The sequence below is a fragment of the Diadema setosum genome, chromosome 16, assembly GCF_964275005.1.
Source record: "Diadema setosum chromosome 16, eeDiaSeto1, whole genome shotgun sequence".
NCBI lineage: Eukaryota > Metazoa > Echinodermata > Echinoidea > Diadematoida > Diadematidae > Diadema > Diadema setosum.
Window position 1 is genome coordinate 24,714,893 of NC_092700.1, and position 18,796 is coordinate 24,733,688.

The following is an 18,796-nucleotide window of genomic DNA, read 5'->3' on the forward strand; positions in this document are numbered from 1 at the left end:
GCATTTACAGACGAGGAAGGCATCATACTTCGATGGGAATTTTGTAAGCAAGGACGAACGCTTCGAAATGAACAGGAATTTTAGTCTCGTCATCACCGACTTGCAAATGGCAGATGAGGGTCGCTACCACTGCCAAATTTTGCTGGAGAATTTTGAGGTTTTCTCGAATTCCACATTTCTGACGGTTACACGTGAGTAAAAAAAAAAAAAAAAATGTAATCATGTCATAACCATGAGGGGTTGGTGGGAAAAGAGATTTTACATATGATTGTCATGAGTACAATTATTTCAGAATGTTTAGTGGCTGTCTTTCAGCTTGCAAAAAGCTGAAGACAATGACATTTCGTTCAGTATGGCGATAATCAGTCGTTCATCTAACTAGGAATAGTTCTGAGGTAGAATATAAACTTTCGATTTTAAATCGGCCTCTCTTCACAGCCTTCAGATGCAAGCAATGAAGGTAAAATGCTCCCTATAAAACGATATTAGCTAAGAGACAAAGGGACAGGACAAGATAAAAAATACAATTTCTCAAACGTTCTTCCATAGAAAAACCGAATCTCTGGATAGTATTTTTAAACAAAGAAACATAAATTTCTTGGGAGAGCTGTTAAGTAAATACGCAGATTTGTTACAAGGTTTGTACTAGAAGACTCTACATAATTATCCAAGTGAGGGTTTTGCAAAATCCTTACGAGGTTTTCCTCAGGAATGAAAAAAAAAAAACATAAAAACTTGAGTAACCATGGAGTTTACTCTGTTTAATACATACAAAGCTTGGATGATGAGTTATACGATGTAAACATAACATTTTGCAGTATTTGTGTAGCACGGCAAAAGAAACTGAAAGAAGATGCAATATTACTAATTTCGTTCTTTACTTTACCCATTGCAAATAACAGCAAGACAACATGATTATTCTGGTCTCATCATTGGACTAGTCATCGGTGTTACTGTTGCCCTTGTCACGCTGTTTTTCCTTGCTGGAAAAATTCTTCAAAAGTACTATCCGGACTACCTACCTGCGAAAGGTATTGATAATTAGCATTTATTGCAACAAATATCAAGAAGAATTACGATATAATCATCAAAAAAATCAGTTCCTTCGAATTGTTTCAGGCATGATTATTCGGAAACAAAGTGTTCTGTATAAATATTTTCTCACAATTCCAACATGAACATATGTGATTTAAAATCAATAGGCAATGCACTATAGTGTACACGATAAACGTGAATATGTCGTCAGACTTTCTACTTTTGTAACATCGTGACAGTGGATTATCGCACATAATTATACATGCAGTACCTTCAGATAGGCCTCCGTTAGAGTCAACACATAAACCGTGCTCCCCACTACAAAATTAAGCTCACACAAACGCACACAAGAAACGTTTTCTCATACCCTCCCTACACGTTTCCCATTTACTATCAGAAAGAATGTAACAATGCGAAAGTGAATTCTCCCACATAATAGCAGTGCTGTCAGGAAGGCCTGTGGAGCCGGGAAATTAATGTGCTTACGTCTCGCCGGGAAATGTGCAAACGCCGGGAAATGTGTAAGCGTCTTGCCGGGAAATGTGCAAATCTCTAAATTTCATCAACGGGAAATGTGCAAACGTGACGCCGGGAACTGTGCAAATGTTCAGTTTTGCCGGGAAATGTGCAAAAGCCGCTGGGAAATGTGCAAACCATTCATTTTACTTATATTACTTAGTATGTATACTCGTAGATGGAAGAGAAACTCTCAATCAAAGCTGCGCATGAACCAGTATCATCTTTACCACCTGTCTTAGCGACCATCTTTTTTTTTTAAACATTTTCGGTACTTTCTTGTAAACCCCACAAGGAAATTTCACCAGATTTGGCATATAACATCTTAATGGTGATATGACCGTAATTTGTTAATATGAGCCCCCCACCACCACCACCACCACCACCACCAAGGAGGTGGGAGGGAGGAGTTGAAGCCTCAGAGTCCCTACACGCTTGATGTTTTTTTTTTTTCTTCTTCATATGTCGAACCGAAAAAGATAGAGTTAAGTTAGTGCTATGAAGACATAAATGACTGAAATTTCATGTTTGATTATGGCGGACCCAGGGGTGCCCTGATCGGGGGTGAGGGGAGGGGGATTTTCCACATTTTCAGCATATTCTCGAAAAATCTAGAAAGGATTTTCACCCAACTTGGCAGATACAGTCACATTTATGGTAATGACATGATCTTGATCTGTTAGAATGAGCCCCCCCCCCCCCCCCATCGCCGAAGGGGGATGGGGGGGGGGTAAAACCTCAGCGTCCCTAAAATCCTTATTCTTTTTAAATCTTCTTTTGTCAAACCGAAAAAGATAGAGCTAAGTTAGTGTAATGAATATATTTATGAACGAGATTTCCTGTTACATTATGGCGGATCAAGGGGTGCCGAGATCGGGGGGGGGGGGGGGAGGGGTGGAGGGGCTATTCCACATTTTTAGTATCTCCCTGAAATAGCTACGAGGGATTTTCACCAAACTTTACAGATAGCGTGTTTATGGTAATAATTATGATCTTAGTTCGTTCAAATGAGCCCACCCCCCCCCCCCCCCCCACACACACCACCGCCTTGTGGTTGAAGCTCCAGCGTCCCTAAACTCTGATATTTCTTTAATCCTCTTCTGTCAAACCGAAAAAGATAGAGCTAAGTTAGTGCTATGAAGACACAGCGTTAATGAATTAAATGTCATGTTTGGTTATGGCGGATCAAGGGGTCTCCAGATCGGGGGGGGGGGGGGACTGAGAAAAAAAGAGAGGAATTTTCCACATTTTCACCATCTTCTTGAAATGTCTACGACGGATTTTCACTAAACTTGGCAAATTGCATCTTTATGGTGAATTTCACATATTCTGCATCCTCTTGAGAAATCTTTGAAGGATTTTCACAAAACGTGGGAGGTAGCATCTCTATATACACATAGGGAAATAGAATCCCACTTTGTTCGAAGGGGCAACAAGCCCAATTTGTTACCCTTCCCCAAAGCGGGGGATAAGACCAAGGTACCCCCACGTCATAAGCAGACGTGAAATTTCTTCAAAGTATAGGTCTACCTTCTAAAACTGTGATAAAATTGTGTTCAATTACTCTTGGTTGTAAAGAAAATTTCTTCAAGTATGTATTCCTGTTTTCATATATGTAGGGTTTTCCGGAAAATTCTGAATTCCACGCGAACGACCCAACTCCCCTCGTCTTGTTCAAGGGACGGAGATGGTGGGGGGGGGGGGGCGCTCCATCTCCTCCCTTCTTATGGGTTGGGGCAGTGCTCATTTAAACAAATTGAGGTCATACCACCAGATAAATACGCTATGCTACGTGCCAAGCTTGGCGAATATCTAATATATAACGGTTTCAAGAAGAAGCTGAATATGTGAAAAATCCACCTCCCCCGCCCTTGAAATAAATTCATGAATTTACTATAACAGCACTCTATTAGCTCCATCACTTTTGTACAGAAGGTTCTTTTTTTAAGCTTAAATGGAATTTGTTACCCAAGGGATGCTCTTGAGTTTTCAAGAAAAAGACGAAAATGTGAAAATTAAGTCTCCTTAATACCCCCTCCCCTTTTTGGGCATCCCTTAGTGAACCTACTCCATGCATTAACTGTACTTACTAAACAAGCCCGGTACTTTTTTTTTCTTTTTTTCTTTTTCTTTCTTTTTATCTCCCTTACATATGGTGAGAGAGATATTTATATACTTACTCTTAATCCCTTAGGTTTGAGCCTTCGTCTCACCCCAACCACGCCCGTACCCCCCCCCCCCGCGGTTTTTTTGCCCCTTAGTGAGATTCTATACACTAGTGATGCTACCTCCCACGTTTGCTGAAAATCTGTCAATTTGTTTAAGGAGATGCTGAAAATACATTCTTCATCATTCATTCCGCAACACCCCTCATCCTCCCCCCCCCCCCCGCCCCCATCAGGGCACCCCTGGATCCGGTACAATTAGGCATGAAAGTCTTCACAACACTAACTTAGCTCTATCTTCTTTTTTCGGTTCGACAGATCAGAAAATTCCAGAGTTTAGCGAATGGGAGACTTCAACCCCCCCCCCCTTATCCCCCACCTCAATCTTCGGCGGAGGGGCGGGGGGGGGGGGGGCTCTTTTTTAACAAATTAAGATCGCATCACCATAAGGATGCTACCTGCCAAGTTTAATGAAAATTCGTCATAGAGTTTTCAAGAAGATGGAGAACATTTTGAAAATCCCCCTCCTCCCCCTTACCCCTCCTACCCCCGATCAGAGCACCACTGGACCCGCCATAATCAAACATGATATTTCTGTCAATAATGTCTTTATCGCACGAACTTTTTCGGTTCGACAGAAGTCAAAAAAACAAACAAAAACAATCAAGAGTATAGGGACTCTGAAGGTTCAACCACTCCCCCCCCCCCTTCGGCGGTGGGAGGGGGTCATTTTAACAAAATAAGATCGAATCACCATAAATATACTATCTGCCAAGTTTGGTGAAAATCCGTCTTAGATTTTACAAGACTATGCAGAAAATGTGGAAAATCTCCCTCCTCCCCCTCACACCCTTTATCAGGGCACTCCTGGACCAGTCATAATCAAACCTGAAATTTTAGCAACTATCATCTTCATATAACATAGTTCTATATTCTTCGGTTCGACAGAAGATTGCAAATTCCAGAGTTTAGGGACCTGAAGCTTCAACTCCTCCCCCCCCCCCCTTCCCCTTGGCGGTGGGAGGGGTGGGGCTCATTTTAATAAAATTAAATAAAGATCATAATCACCGTAAAGATGCTATCTGCCAAGTTTGGTGAAAATATCTCTTGATTTATCAAGAAGATGCAGTAAATGTGGACAATCCCCCTCCTCTCCACCACTCCCCCCCCCCCCCCCTCAAAATCGGGGCACCTGAATTCATCATAATCAAACATGCAATTTCAGTCATTAATGTCTTCATGGCAATAGTTTAGGGACTCTGAGGCTTCAATTTGAAGTATCCTCCCTACTTATGGCCGGTGCCCTCCATCCCTGGATCTGCCATTAAACTTGAACTGCTATCATTAATGTCTTTATAGAACCAACCTAGCTCATTCTTATAAGAGGAATTTCAATAAAACCGTAGTTCTGGGACTTTGAGGCCACCCTCCCCTTATTTCGGGGGGGGGGGATGGTGGCTACTATAAACAAATCGAGATCCCATTGCCATAATCGTGCTACCTGCCACTTTTGTTGAAAATCTGTCAAGGATTTCATTACGAAAATATAAATGGTGGAAGTTCATGGGCAGTTTTCATATGGAGTTTATCTAATATCATTATACAGAATATCGCTAAAGTATAATTTGCACATTTCCCGGCAAAATTGAACTTTTGCACATTTCCCGTTGATGAAATTTGCACATTTCCCGGCGAGACGTTTGCACATTTCCCGGCGTTTGCACATTTCCTGGCAAGACGTTTACACATTTCCCGGCGTTTGCACATTTCCCAGCGAGACGTTTGCACAATTCCCGGCGTTTGCACATTTCCCGGCTCCACAAGGCCCCCTCTAGAGTCAACATTAAACGCGCAGCTCCCAATAACAGATTGAACACAATCTTATGCATGAAAATGTTTCACCTTTGTATAATTTTACAGGATGTGGCTGGAATCCCTGCTGGCGGAGACCATCCAAACCAGATCCGGCTGACGTGGAAGCAGAATTGTGTATGAGAAAAAAGTTGATTAAATATAGGATTTGTGTCAAAGAAGGGGATTGGGCACTAATACACTTGCTCTAGAATTTTAATAGTACAGTATTTCATATGATTTAATGATTTATCTTAATAGATCTGATAAATGTGAAAGAATACAAGGACTCGTATAGTTCTCTTTATGCTGTTGTCTACACTGTGACATTACAAACAGTCGTACTCTTCACATCTAGCAATGGGAGCACCCAATACTTTCTACAGCTTTAGGCATCAGGAAGCAAAACTCCCTCTCTCTCTCTTTCTTTTTTATTTCTCTCACTGTATATAATATAAAAAAATAACACGCTGACACACACACACACAAATGTAATATTCTCTCATTTCAACGTGTTCATCATTTCTGAATGGTAGGCTTGTAATCATAATAGGTTACCTTAGGATAACTTAATCTTTTGTCAATGATATCCAATTTCTGTTATTTCAGTACATTTTCAGAATGATAATCATTATCTGTATACTTTCATCCGGAGGATATATTTAGATGGATACCACATAAAGATCTCGATCCTACCGAATCAAGGAAAAAAAAAAATTGAAAAGCATTTTAAGATATGTCGAGAGGAAGGGATGTTTCTGGGTTTACTTCAACTTGAGTTGGAATTGTGTTTCTCACTTTATTTCTTTGTCAGCTTATTTAATGCACTTTCATGATGAAGAGAAACATTAAAATGAAATGTGAGGAATCAACGACAATCGTAACTTCACGATAAGAGCAAAACGATTTCGTAATGCTTCATTGTCCCTAACGATCTGCAAATAATTGACAGTATTTAGACTTGAATATCATTTATCATGAAATGTTTTTTTTTTTCCTCATAGTGAACAGTAAGCGTAAACAACGAGAGGAGCTTCGGCAGAAAATCAGGGGTTACCAACCAGGAAAGGCACGGTATGATAAGCGTTTCAATGCACCATCGAAGGTGAACATCAGCTTCTTCGGTGAAATTGCTGCTGGCAAATCATGTCTCATCAACTCCCTCAACTTCGCCCTGAATGGTAATTGTTTGTTAGTATTTTTTTTTTCATTTCACGTCATGTGGGCTTATCTTTTTGAGTTTTATACTTGATGTCGTACAGAAAACCTGTATTGGCATTTTTCGCTTTTGCGTGGTGATCATCTATAAAACTTAGGGTGATATCACAGACTATCATGTTTTCATTAAAACAAAATCATATTCTGTCCCAGCATCCGTTTCAAAAGTAATCAGTTCTTGGGGGCATTTCAGAAGCGTTTTGTCCGACAAACTTGTTGGACAAATTTGCTCTCATCCAGTCAGATGCAAGGATTTCAGTAGCTTATAACAGTTTGTCAGGAAAAAAAAAATGATAAAACCCTTCATGAAATGGCCCCTGCAGCTCTCCCGTGTACAACAAAAGGCACAAACAACAGTAAATAGTAAAAGGATGACAATACATCGAATTATTGATTACTTTGATAGGCAAAATAATGCCACGTTAAATATAACCTAACTTTTTATTTCATCTCATTCCCCCACCCCCCCCCCCAACAAAAAAGAAAAAAAATCCATCGGTATAGCTTTGGTGTGCGCAGTTTATTTTTTTTTTCTTACATCGTATGTGCTCTTGTGTACGATTTTAGGTTAGTTGATATGATCATAAAGCAACATTAAACTTTAACCGATGCGGCATAGCTCACTCCGTTAGATGTTAGACGCAACTACGAACAGAAATATTATATTACGTGTTATAAGTCATGATTATTAGAATTGTAATTATGCTATTTTTACATTTATTTTCCTTGAGATATACTTTGCCTCGAAAAAAAAAATTCACATAAAAAGAAAGAAAACACTTGGTAACTAGGACACTTTTACACCAGTTCCAATATTTCTTGTCAAAATCCAATACTCCTTTTCTTGTTTTCTTTGCCGGGCTGCAAGGAAGTGAACTCGTTATTGGCTACAGAGACATGAAGGCAAATGAATAATTAATATACTCAACGACACCAACAGAATACAGTCTTCCTTATCTGCAACCAAGTCGCAATACAAGATGGTAGTTCAATCAGACGAACAACTTACCGACTCAGACTCATATCAACTTACCCTCTTTGTGTGTATGCCAACTGTAAGCTAGACTTCAAAGTCATGATGGTTGAAAAAGATGGAGACAAAAAGCGAGAAAGAAAAGTAAAGGGCGATCTCTCTTCCACCTACTGAACGTACTATATCATGAGCCTTCTGTGTCCCTTTATCCACTAACAGGGAATTATTCCACCGTGACTAAAGAAGGAATAGAAGAAGATGGAGGAAGGAAGACCCGTCGCCGCTTCCACCACATATTAGCAGAGAGAATCGACTTGATTGACACATGTGGTATACAAAATTTCTCATCTGACACTTTGGAACGCCTAAAGGAGGAATGCAGTAAGTACACAACTTGAAAATAAAATGATTATTCTTGAAGGCACGACTTCAATCAAAGAAACGCAAAAGCCCTGTGCTACATATTCCTTAAATAAATAAAATCGTTACCTTTAAGTACTATAGTCAGTAAAATAATGTACTATAGCAACTTAATTAACGAAGGATTTTGTCAGCTACTGGGATTTCACTTTACGTCAACCCCACTTCCCCCATTTCCTTTTGTATCTACTTTACTTACCTCAATTTTACCAGTGTGTATCGTTTGTCTGTAGTGCAGCTTTATGGTACTGTGCCACTGTTTCCCGCAAGATTGTATTATCTGTTCTTGTATGCCGTCCGAATCTTACGATTTTTTTTTTTTTTGCCACAAGGAGTCTCCGTTGCAAGTCCCCCCCCTTTTTTTTTTTCTTTTTAGACTTTACGGACGCTCTACATGTGTGTGTTGTTTTTTTTTTTTTTCGTGTAAATCGTTCTGCATTGTTTCATTACACACTGTAGCTTTAGCAGAACAATATTTTTGTAATATTTTACACAGGTAGTGGAATAAAGATTATGCACTAGGTATACATCATGCATATCTTTCATTTCAGGAGATTTACCACAATTCTCATGACAACGATTTAGTTGACAACATCATTATTGCTGTCTATAAGATAGTCAAGGTACAGTCCTGCCATCAAATAGGATTAGGTCTACTTGCTTTATCTCTGTATTTTCCCTATTTTTTCAGATGGAATATTCCGTGTAAATCATCTGGAAGTTGGCGTCAAAAGAAAAGAAGAAGAATGTCACTGTGCTGTGTTTGTCTATCATCCAAAGTAAGAAGTTTCCTTCTTTTTTATATCAGGTTAATACATCATTTTACATTAATTAAATATGTTTACATTGACTGTAACAGCGTAATAAAGCATTTGGACTTGGGAAGGGGTTCTGTTGTGAGAGGATGTCAATGCAGTTGTTAACATTACTAGTGGTTGCAGATAGTAGTTTCATGATTAATGATCACATTTGATTGTGACGTGACCTGGATACCTATAATGACATCGCCTCGCACGACGTCACATAATCTGACACAATTCGTCACCATTTAACAAATCATTTGTTTTCTGCGACATTGTTTTGAATATATCTCTCCCGGGAGATATTATCTTTGTGGAAGAAAGTCTTGTATGCCTTTGTGTTGTCAGGTCAGTTAGAATAATTTGTATCATACGATGATTATTGGAATATAACAGAAACAAGACTCCAAAATACGATGCAGACGTTGCACGATACTTTCTCCATGAATGACGGGCTACTTTGTCAATGTCCCTATGCTTTTCTTCCTTTAGTTTGCATAACATAGAGACTTAACATACGACTTGGTTTTGTTGCAATGACATCTTCTCATAATGAAGGCCACCATTTGACAGCGTCCGCGCAATATTTCATTTTTATTGACTAAATTCACCACCATAATAATTCATATCATAATAATGATTAAAACGAGTGCAAGACCATTGCAAGCTTAAAGAGATAAAGACAAAAGAACTCAATATCATGCGTATTGTAATAAACGGTTTGCGGAAAAGTGGCTCCTAAATGTTACCATTGGTATTAAAGATCTCTGGCAGCAAAGTAAGGTGTGAAAAACTCTCTTACTTGCCCAGGGCAATTGGAACTCATTGTAAACTATGCTTACGTCATATCAAAATGAATGCAGGCTAGTCAAACTTTCCTTGGGGCAACATTACACAAAATGTCTGTAAGGTCTTTAATGCTAACAGCATGTACTAATGCGTGGAAACTGTAGTGGCTGTAAGTCCAGTGATGTCATGTGTTTATCACAAGACACAACTTGTGCTGAGTATCTAGCAAATGTAAAATGATATTTTTGATACTTACAGACCAGACGTTGGAGAAGATGGGAGAACGTTCATTAAAAAGTTCTGCAACATGGTAAAGCAACATCTCGGTATGTTATACGCAGAGTCTCTTACATCTTTAGTCATAAGGTCTTTCACATTATTTAGTGGCTGTTAACGTAAAAGTAAAAAAAAAAAAAATGGAACCAAAGAGATGGCATCTGCTTTCCTCACAGAATCAGACATAATAAATTGTCTTTAGATATGAAAATATCTCCTGATTTTTACTCCTTCCCCCCACCAAAAAAAAAAAAAAATATATATATACTATTATTCACACATAATTGCAAAGGAAAGTTATCAGTTGTACATTACTTTCAATGTATACATATTCCAATTGAAATTAACCAAATGAATTAAGTCAATATCAATAAAAAAATCAAGAATGGAGAAAGATAATAAATGGTGTGTAAAATCACAATGAACAAATGAAGTAAATACATTATTGGATGCAAAATGATGTCACTGAGACAAACATAAGAGCACTGAAATGCACACGTACACAAGATTTACGGGGCTTCCGGCTTGATTTCTCTAGAGCGGTGTTCAATTGACTAACTGAATGCGCATAATTCATGTAACGCAGTCGCCATGACAATGGAGATAGCAAAAAAGAAATACAAAGTACAATGTACATTTTGAGTTGTAAAATTCCATTGTCTTTCAGAACACTATAGGAACTACATTTCTAAAATCCTTCTTTGTGAATTAATTACACTCATATTGGTTGTGCTTTACAGTACAGTTATGCATGTCTTACAAAATAGAATTAATCTGTGACCACTCTCTGACAAGCTTCCTCCTCTTTTATAGTCGACAGTGACACTTTCTATTAGTTCTTTTGTGGGTTTTATCCTTTGTTACATAGGCGTAGCAAAATATTGGTCGCATAGAGGGAATAATCTGAGGATTGTATCCCACGTTGATATTTGGATGGAATATGTGTTTTCTCACTTATCGGCTAGTATTGGATTGTCAAAGTCTGCATTTTGTCTTTTCTACCTTTTTATCGTATTTCTTTTCAGGCACAAATTCACTGACTGTGCTAACCCACAAAGATGATATTGCCGATCCGAAGACTGTTCGAAATCAGATATCAAGGTTCAGAGGCAAGAAGAGAATCCTGATGTTTGAGAATTACACCACTACGGATAATGAGGAGAACTTAGAAAAGGACGTGAAGTATCTGCAGTTTCTATGGTCGGCCCTGCAGATTTGTGATGAGACTATCAAATACCGCAAGAAAGCTGGTGGCTAACCCGATCGTTACGGCTTAAAGTTAATTCACACAAAAGAGTGTGAGAATATTTTCCCATAGCTTCTCATTTTCCATGTTGTTAATCAGAGATTCTTCTACAGTAATCCTCATTAGTATTCACATCCGTTTGCTGTATCATCCAACTACAATGTGTTGATTAAGTCATACGATGAAGAGTATACAGTTTCTTATCCTACCTATTGAAAAAACACAATCATGCTGTATGCGTGTTCATGAGAATAGTTACGGGTAGTTTTCAGCTATCATGTATTTTCTGTGTCATTTCCAAGCAGCATTTTATCATGAAAATCTCAAAAAAGGTCCACACAGTTGCATTTCTCTGAATCAGGGAAGAAAAATGAAACGAGACAGAACCATATCGTACGGAGATTTATCTCACAAAACTTTCACCTGAAAATTTGATGCACGAGTAGAACATGCAATGCTCGTATTTGGAAATTGAATGTTCATGCATGAATTTGATTTGGCGGAAACAAAATAGAGGTTCCATAAATAAAATTGATTGCTCAGATTCTACATTTGAGTGCTCAAACATTTTCGCGTGCGCTGTGCGAATACAAATAGATGCACATTCATGAATTAGAATCATACAAGTATGACCTTGACAGGAAAAACCTTTACTAAAGCCATGCATGAATATCATTCTATTTAGATTCAAAATTTGCCGTGCGATTCTATGTGTATTGCTTTAATACCTCGGGTGTATACGGGGCATCGTATTTCGTTGTTTTAATTGTTATTTCGTTCTCCTTTTTTAAGGTCGGTAAGATGTTGATGTAAATCCTCATTGATTTGTATTGTATTATCATAGTGCACACAGATCAATATTCTATTTTGTACATAGTAATTATTATAATTATAGGTGCAACTTCAAACAAGCACACAGCACAGAGTCTTGTACAATGCACTTGTACAATGTATGTGGGCACGCAACTTCAAGGTAAATGTGTTTACAGTCCTGTTTTAGCACATTTCCTTGAAAACACGACTTTGGAACCTACGTAGCTTGTGAGGACTGCTTCATATACACATTAGTTCTTTCAAGTACTTGTCTTTTTCGGTTACGATAGAGTATGTTTTCTGTTAGAACATAGTTCATGCGCACTTTTGTTTCTCACGTTTTTTCTTCACTTCTTTTTTGAATTCACGATACATGAATAATTTCGAATAACACGTTTAACTTGTGTATGAAAAAGAGAATGATAATTCAATTGTCATTTTTTTTTTGTTCTTCACTATTCATCGTATAAGTTGATATTTGAAATTGGATGAAACTCATCTTAAATAATGTTGTTGATTGTGAATCGATTATGTGGCACGTCTATAATCGCTCACGCGTTTAGACTATTTTCATCAAGTTCTCGTTTGTACATTTTTATGCCTTTTTTCACAAGGACTTGAATTTTAGCTTGTACTCTTTTCCAGTTACTATGACATCGTATTTGCAATGCTTTTCATTTCTTATACAATATTCTAACGCATATTGTAGTGTTCGGTGGGCCCAGGATAAATTTCTTTCACTTTACTCGTTTTGAATTCTTTTTAGATCTTTGTTTGATATTTCAAACTTGTGAATAAACTCTCCTGTCATACATATTTTTTTTTCGATGTCGTTTCTATAAGAACTTTAATGGCTACGTATCCATTCGTTTGAAGAATTTGCAATGGTCCCCGAACAAAACTTTGAAAAAAAGAACAATGCACACACACACACACGCATAAACATTGATAAACGGTTCCTTGAAATCTCTTCGGAATCTATATCAACAGGCCCTTTCCCTTTTATACACTCCTCCAATGAAGCAACTCTGTATCACCACGATGGCCATTTGTGACCCGCGACAACGGTTTCAGGCAAAAGTCGCAAGAGCAAATTCCCTCCTAGGCGGGGTATACACATCTTGACCATTATTTTTGTCGATTTAGGTTTTTTGTAGAAATCGAATCTTTGATATGTTTTCTACATCTACACTAAATTTCATTGCATAATACTAAGTTTTTCCTATCGAAAATGGAATTTTAAGCACCCTACGTTGGATCGCACTCGTCAGTTTCGAGCTTCTTTCGAACGCCGCGCCAATATCCCCAGCGTTGCTACGGCGCAGGGTCTCGCACGTGATTGGCTGGTGCGTCGCACACATTTACATAATTCGGCTTTCGGAGACCCACGTCCAGTTGCAGCGTTTGGGGAATGCTTTGTCCACGCGTGCACGATTACATGCTCCATTGTTCTTGGTATAGTGGTTTATACACGCTCGCTCTGTAGTGTGTGCTCTTCGTTTGGCTTTCTATCCAAACTATTCTACCGCAATGTTCGACAACAGTAGTGAAACAAAAATCATGTAGCATAACATAATCGTGTGAAAAGAAAACGAAATGTTTTCAAATTTGTATACTTGTACATGTAGTAAAAATTATTACAGCACACTGACTCAATGGAAGGTAGATGAGAAAGGAGCGGTCACATGTGACCAATTATATTCAAATACTACACGTCAAGATCGCACCAAACTAACGATTCGTGTTTGTTTGTTTGTTTGTTTTAATTTAATTAGCACCACCGAACAAAGTAACATTTGCATGTCTTGTAAAAGCAAAACAAACAGGAAGCGTGACCCTTGCCAGCACTAGCAATTTTCTGCCTTCAAAAGGGTCGCCAATGATAAAGACACATCAACCACAATGAAAACGCGATTTGTAAATGTGTGGATTCGCCACCGCTCCTGTTACATGCACACGGTCATGGCGTGTGGATCGATGCCATTGCGTAATGCGTGCACCATACCCATGTACATGTACACCATACGTATAATTATCGTATTCGCCATCTTGAAAGACGTAATGGTAAACAAACCCGAGCGAAACGCATTGTTTTTCGGCTCCATACGCTGAGCTCCGAGGAAGGTGCCCGGGAAATTTGACTCTCTTAGTGAGCCAATCAGAAGGCGTTGTGGTTGCTAGAGGCGGAGCTTAACATCAATTGGCACCATCGTACGGATGGGTGATTCTCCCCTCGCATCGCCGCTCGGACATTGTCTTTGAGAAAGAGGTGAATCTTCAAAGCCTGTTTTCTCGCTATTTTGTCAGGCTAACAACTTAAAAAGTGTATTTTATTTCTCTTTCTATGCCCACTTATGGTGGCGAAGAATACAAGTGTTTTATATCAATGCAAAGCTTAGGAAATGGGCAATGTGATTCAGTGAAAAAATTAATTTTCAAAATTTCCGACTTTTGCCTGAAACCGTTGTCGCCGGTCACATTTATGAAAATCAAAGAACCGCAAGTCCAGGGAGGTTCGAAAATACAGTTATCACATATGAATACAGTACAATAATTTAAACCTCCTTTGAATAATGTTCTTATGTACATGGTTAAAGGACAAATTCACCTTCGTAGACATATGTGTTGAGTGAATGCAGCACTATTAGAAGAACACATCAGTGAGAGTTTGAGCAAAATCGGACAATCCGTTAAAAAGTTATGCATTTTTGAAGCTTCTGCTCAGTCACGGCTGGATGAAAAGACTACTATAGCTTGTGATGTCACATGAGTACAACAATAATATAAAGAAAGAATAAAGAAAATTCAACATATTTCCATTTTTCTCGCATAACAAAAGAACACTCGACTTCCTCTTTCAGAAGGCATGGGGAATCATATTACCCTTAACATACGACAGTAGCAAGTCGAAGAAATTTGCATTTTATACGAAAAGTAAAGTTTTGTGAAATTCTCTTTTTATTTTCCTTATATAGTTGTACGCATGTAATATCATACACTATAGTAGTCTTCTCTTCCAGCAGTGACTGCGCAGATACTTAAAATATTCGTAACTTTTGAACGGATTGTCCAATTTTCCTCAAACTTTCACTGATGTGTTCTACTCATATTGCTGCATTATCTCAATCCTTTTGTATATGAAGGTGGACTTGTCCTTTAAAGTTCCCAGCCATCTCTTATGATAAACAATATTACTAAATGCATTTTCAACTAGTCCACCATAAAATCAGGTAAAAACATGTAAGCTTTGTTGCTTGCTATAGTGATTAATAGCCAAGCGTTATGACACAAAACTTTTTCTGCTGAAAGATATGTTCAAACACATTGAAGAAATCATTGAGTATAGCACACGCCCAAGGGGAAAGAAAATCAAGTCAAATGGAGGACATTAGCAGACAAGGCTCACTAGTTCTACCTCTAGGCAGACGACCGACAGTACAAAGTGTTGGTTCCGTTTTCTTATTAGCTCAAAGTGTCGATCTTATGTGCCTTATTTGCCTTGTCTTGAGCTCATGGGCCTTTTTTGCATTTTTTTCTGTCCACTGTTGAGTCGTGAGTTGTCTGACTTGTAGGCTGTATGACTCATGGAAAGTGTGACTCTTTTTTTTTTTTTTACGTCGAGAGGCTGTTTCACTCAAGGGTGTCGAACTCGTAGGATAAACTCGTTTTTCTGATCAGGATAAACGGTTTATACTTCTCATTACTAGTCCCATCGATTCATTGAATTCACTTGATTTCTCTTTGCCAATTACAAGATACAGAATAAAGTGATAATAGAGCTCCATGCTGTCATGATATAGACTTGGGTTTGATTTTTACCGTAACATCCGGAGCATTCACTAAAAGATTTCCATGAGAAATATTTATGTTATACCTAATACCTAGTCATCTAGCTTGTCTTATTTTGGACAGGTAGGACACCATTAAGAGCGTAGTTCTGTTGCTAACAGTGACGGCCTCTGTGATCTATTGTCCCGCCACAGAAGGTAAGAATATTTTTTTTTTTTCATCATGGATATTCATTACACAGTGGACCTGTGCCCCGTTTTATCATTTTCATTTCATTTTCATTTCATTTTTTATTTCATTTCCGGCCAAACCATATAATATGACATTGCATATACACAAAGTCAGTACAAAGTAACTTTTACATGTCCAAATGAAATTTAAATACACGTCTTTTGTTTACATGAAACAAAAAACATATTTTGGTAGAAGAAGTACAAGGACAAAATGTGACTGAATCATAACAAAGAAAAGGAAGGTCGGAAATGGAGGGGATTGCTAAAAAGCCAAAGGATGTGATCGATTATGAATTTCCTTACCACACAGGCTGCCATAAACGTACCATAGAAGCCAACTATTCAATCAGTTATACCTCCTCATAAAACAGGGCCCTGGGCAGACATAGGTGCTTGAGGAGAAGGCATGATATCACAAAAATGCATGAACTGAAACACCAAAATTAAATCACATATTCACCACAGTGATGAACGTAAACCATACGTGAATACATTTATTCTCATTCGTATTCACTGCCAGACAAACGCAATGAATAACAGAGATAAAGGGACCACTTGGGCATGACATTCTGTATGTTTCGTTTTACTCTTTCCATTTGCCGAACAGCAGCAGTAACAAAACGCGTATTAATACATCAATGTCACATGAACGTGATGATGCATGGATAGTCGACATGAAGAATTTAGGTGTCAGGTATGTCCTCTACAGTCAATTTCTTTCATTATGATTTCATTTTCAAAATATTGTTGGAATAAAAATAAATATGTATATATATATATATATATATATATATATATATATATATACATGGGTTACATTCAAGTTTATATATAAACGGTGCAGGCACCTCTGGGCACAGCCATTAGTGTAAAATAATTGTGACCCTGCACCTCAAAACAAACAAAGAGTCGCCAGACATTAACTTTTAGTTAAGACCATATTCTGAAAGAGCAGACTTTAAGCTTTAGAATGATGTATAACTCAAATCAAATGGACTCTTCTAACCTATCTAAATATTGGAAAGAAAGCACAAACTCAGGAAAAGTGTGAACTGAGAAAAGAGGCTCTGAAGTACAGTGCGCTTAATCTTTACCAAACCGTGCTGGCTGTGCGATGAATAGGACAAAAAATAACAGGAAGTAAACCACCAGAGTAACAACAATGAAGGGATTATCAGATTAAACTGAAATTAAGCATGCCTCATGAACACATTTTGTCCATAATTAATGCCAACATTTAAAGCAGTAGCACTATTCGTTCAAAAGTTATTAGAGTAGAAAGTGAAGAGTGTGGACAAGGTTTTTCAGAAATGAAAAAGGAATTCTAAAGAGACACCTAATCACACTATTCCACCAAAAATGTTCGAGATAAACTGCTAAAAAAACACACTTTCATGCCCGTTTTATGGTACCAAATTTTAGCATAATGTAAAAAAAGACCCGCTCTTTCAGAAAATATGAAAAAATCAAGTTCGGCTAGGTTGACCCATTTCACTTATTTTCAGTCCTCACGCAAAATCAGTGTGTGCGACTTTATGTTCGTTTTGAGGTGCACGGTCACAATTGACAGTGAATTAGCCTCTATCATAATTTTACTTTGTAATATGTTATGATGTTATGGTTTTGTCCAAGTTGAACAGCCGACTTGCTCTAACTCTTCAAAACATATGTCTTAATGTTTAGGAATACCTTGACTGTGGGATGGCACAGCAACTGACCTCCACGTGGTCCATCCTGGAAACGCTCGACGTCCGACGGCTAGCGAGTTGCATACCTTTCGGTCTCCTGACCTGATCTGATCTTCTTGAGATTCCGGAGTCTCTGTACACGCTACTACTAGCCTGTTCATCGAGGAACTCTTGTGAACTCCTTTGTAAATATAGTATATATTGTTCCAATTTGTGTATATTATTGCATGACCTCACATGACACTGCCTAGTCCTGGGGTCTTACAACTCAACGTAGAGGGCCTCACTCCTGCAAAGAGAGACATCATACATCATCTTGCCTCGCAGCATGAAGCACTTGTGATCCTCCTCCAAGAGACACATCTCTTAGACTCAGACAAGTCCTGTGCCAGCATTCCAGGCTTCCTTCTACTTGCCTTCCAGGCAGCCGGCATCATGGTATTGCGACATATGTGAAATCCTGTGTGGAAGACTGCAGCGTCATCGCCACCTGCGCCGAGAACGCTGCCGTCCAATGGCACGCATTAAGATGCAAGGCCTTCACATCATCAATGTCTATAAACCTCCTCCTACACAGCTTGTCCCCAATGACCTTCCCCACGCACCGTCTCCGGTTCTGTATGCCGGCGACTTCAACTGCCAGCACACTGACTGGGGATATAATTACTGCACCTCGAATGGCGAAGAGCTATGCAAGTGGGCTTCAGAACTCGACCTTAACCTGTTATTTGACAGACGTCAATCTGCCACTTTCTACTCCAGTCGATGGGACTCCTCAACCAACCCAGACCTTGCATGGTGGCAAAGTGATTCCTCTGAGGCCCCTGAAAGACTAGTGCTGGACAGCTTTCCTCACAGCCACCATAGACCTATCATTATCAGAGGCACACCCCTAGTGACTCCAACCATGACACGCCCAGCAAAAAGATGGAACTTCCGCAAGGCAAACTGGAACATCTATATATCCTAGCAGCCAATCTTCCT

General features: G+C 38.7%; 1 protein-coding gene across 1 annotated transcript in view; it reads left to right on the forward strand.

The window, feature by feature from the left end:
* LOC140239735 (uncharacterized) overlaps nt 1-11,301 on the forward strand; it is a 134,272-nt gene extending 122,971 nt beyond the window's left edge. Inside the window, exons 6-10 of the mRNA XM_072319557.1 lie at nt 927-1,031; nt 5,637-5,705; nt 6,572-6,748; nt 7,978-8,139; nt 11,069-11,301. Coding sequence (XP_072175658.1) covers nt 927-1,031; nt 5,637-5,705; nt 6,572-6,748; nt 7,978-8,139; nt 11,069-11,301 — 746 coding nt within the window. The remainder of the gene's footprint in view (nt 1-926; nt 1,032-5,636; nt 5,706-6,571; nt 6,749-7,977; nt 8,140-11,068) is intronic.
* The last annotated feature ends 7,495 nt before the right edge of the window (nt 11,302-18,796 follow it).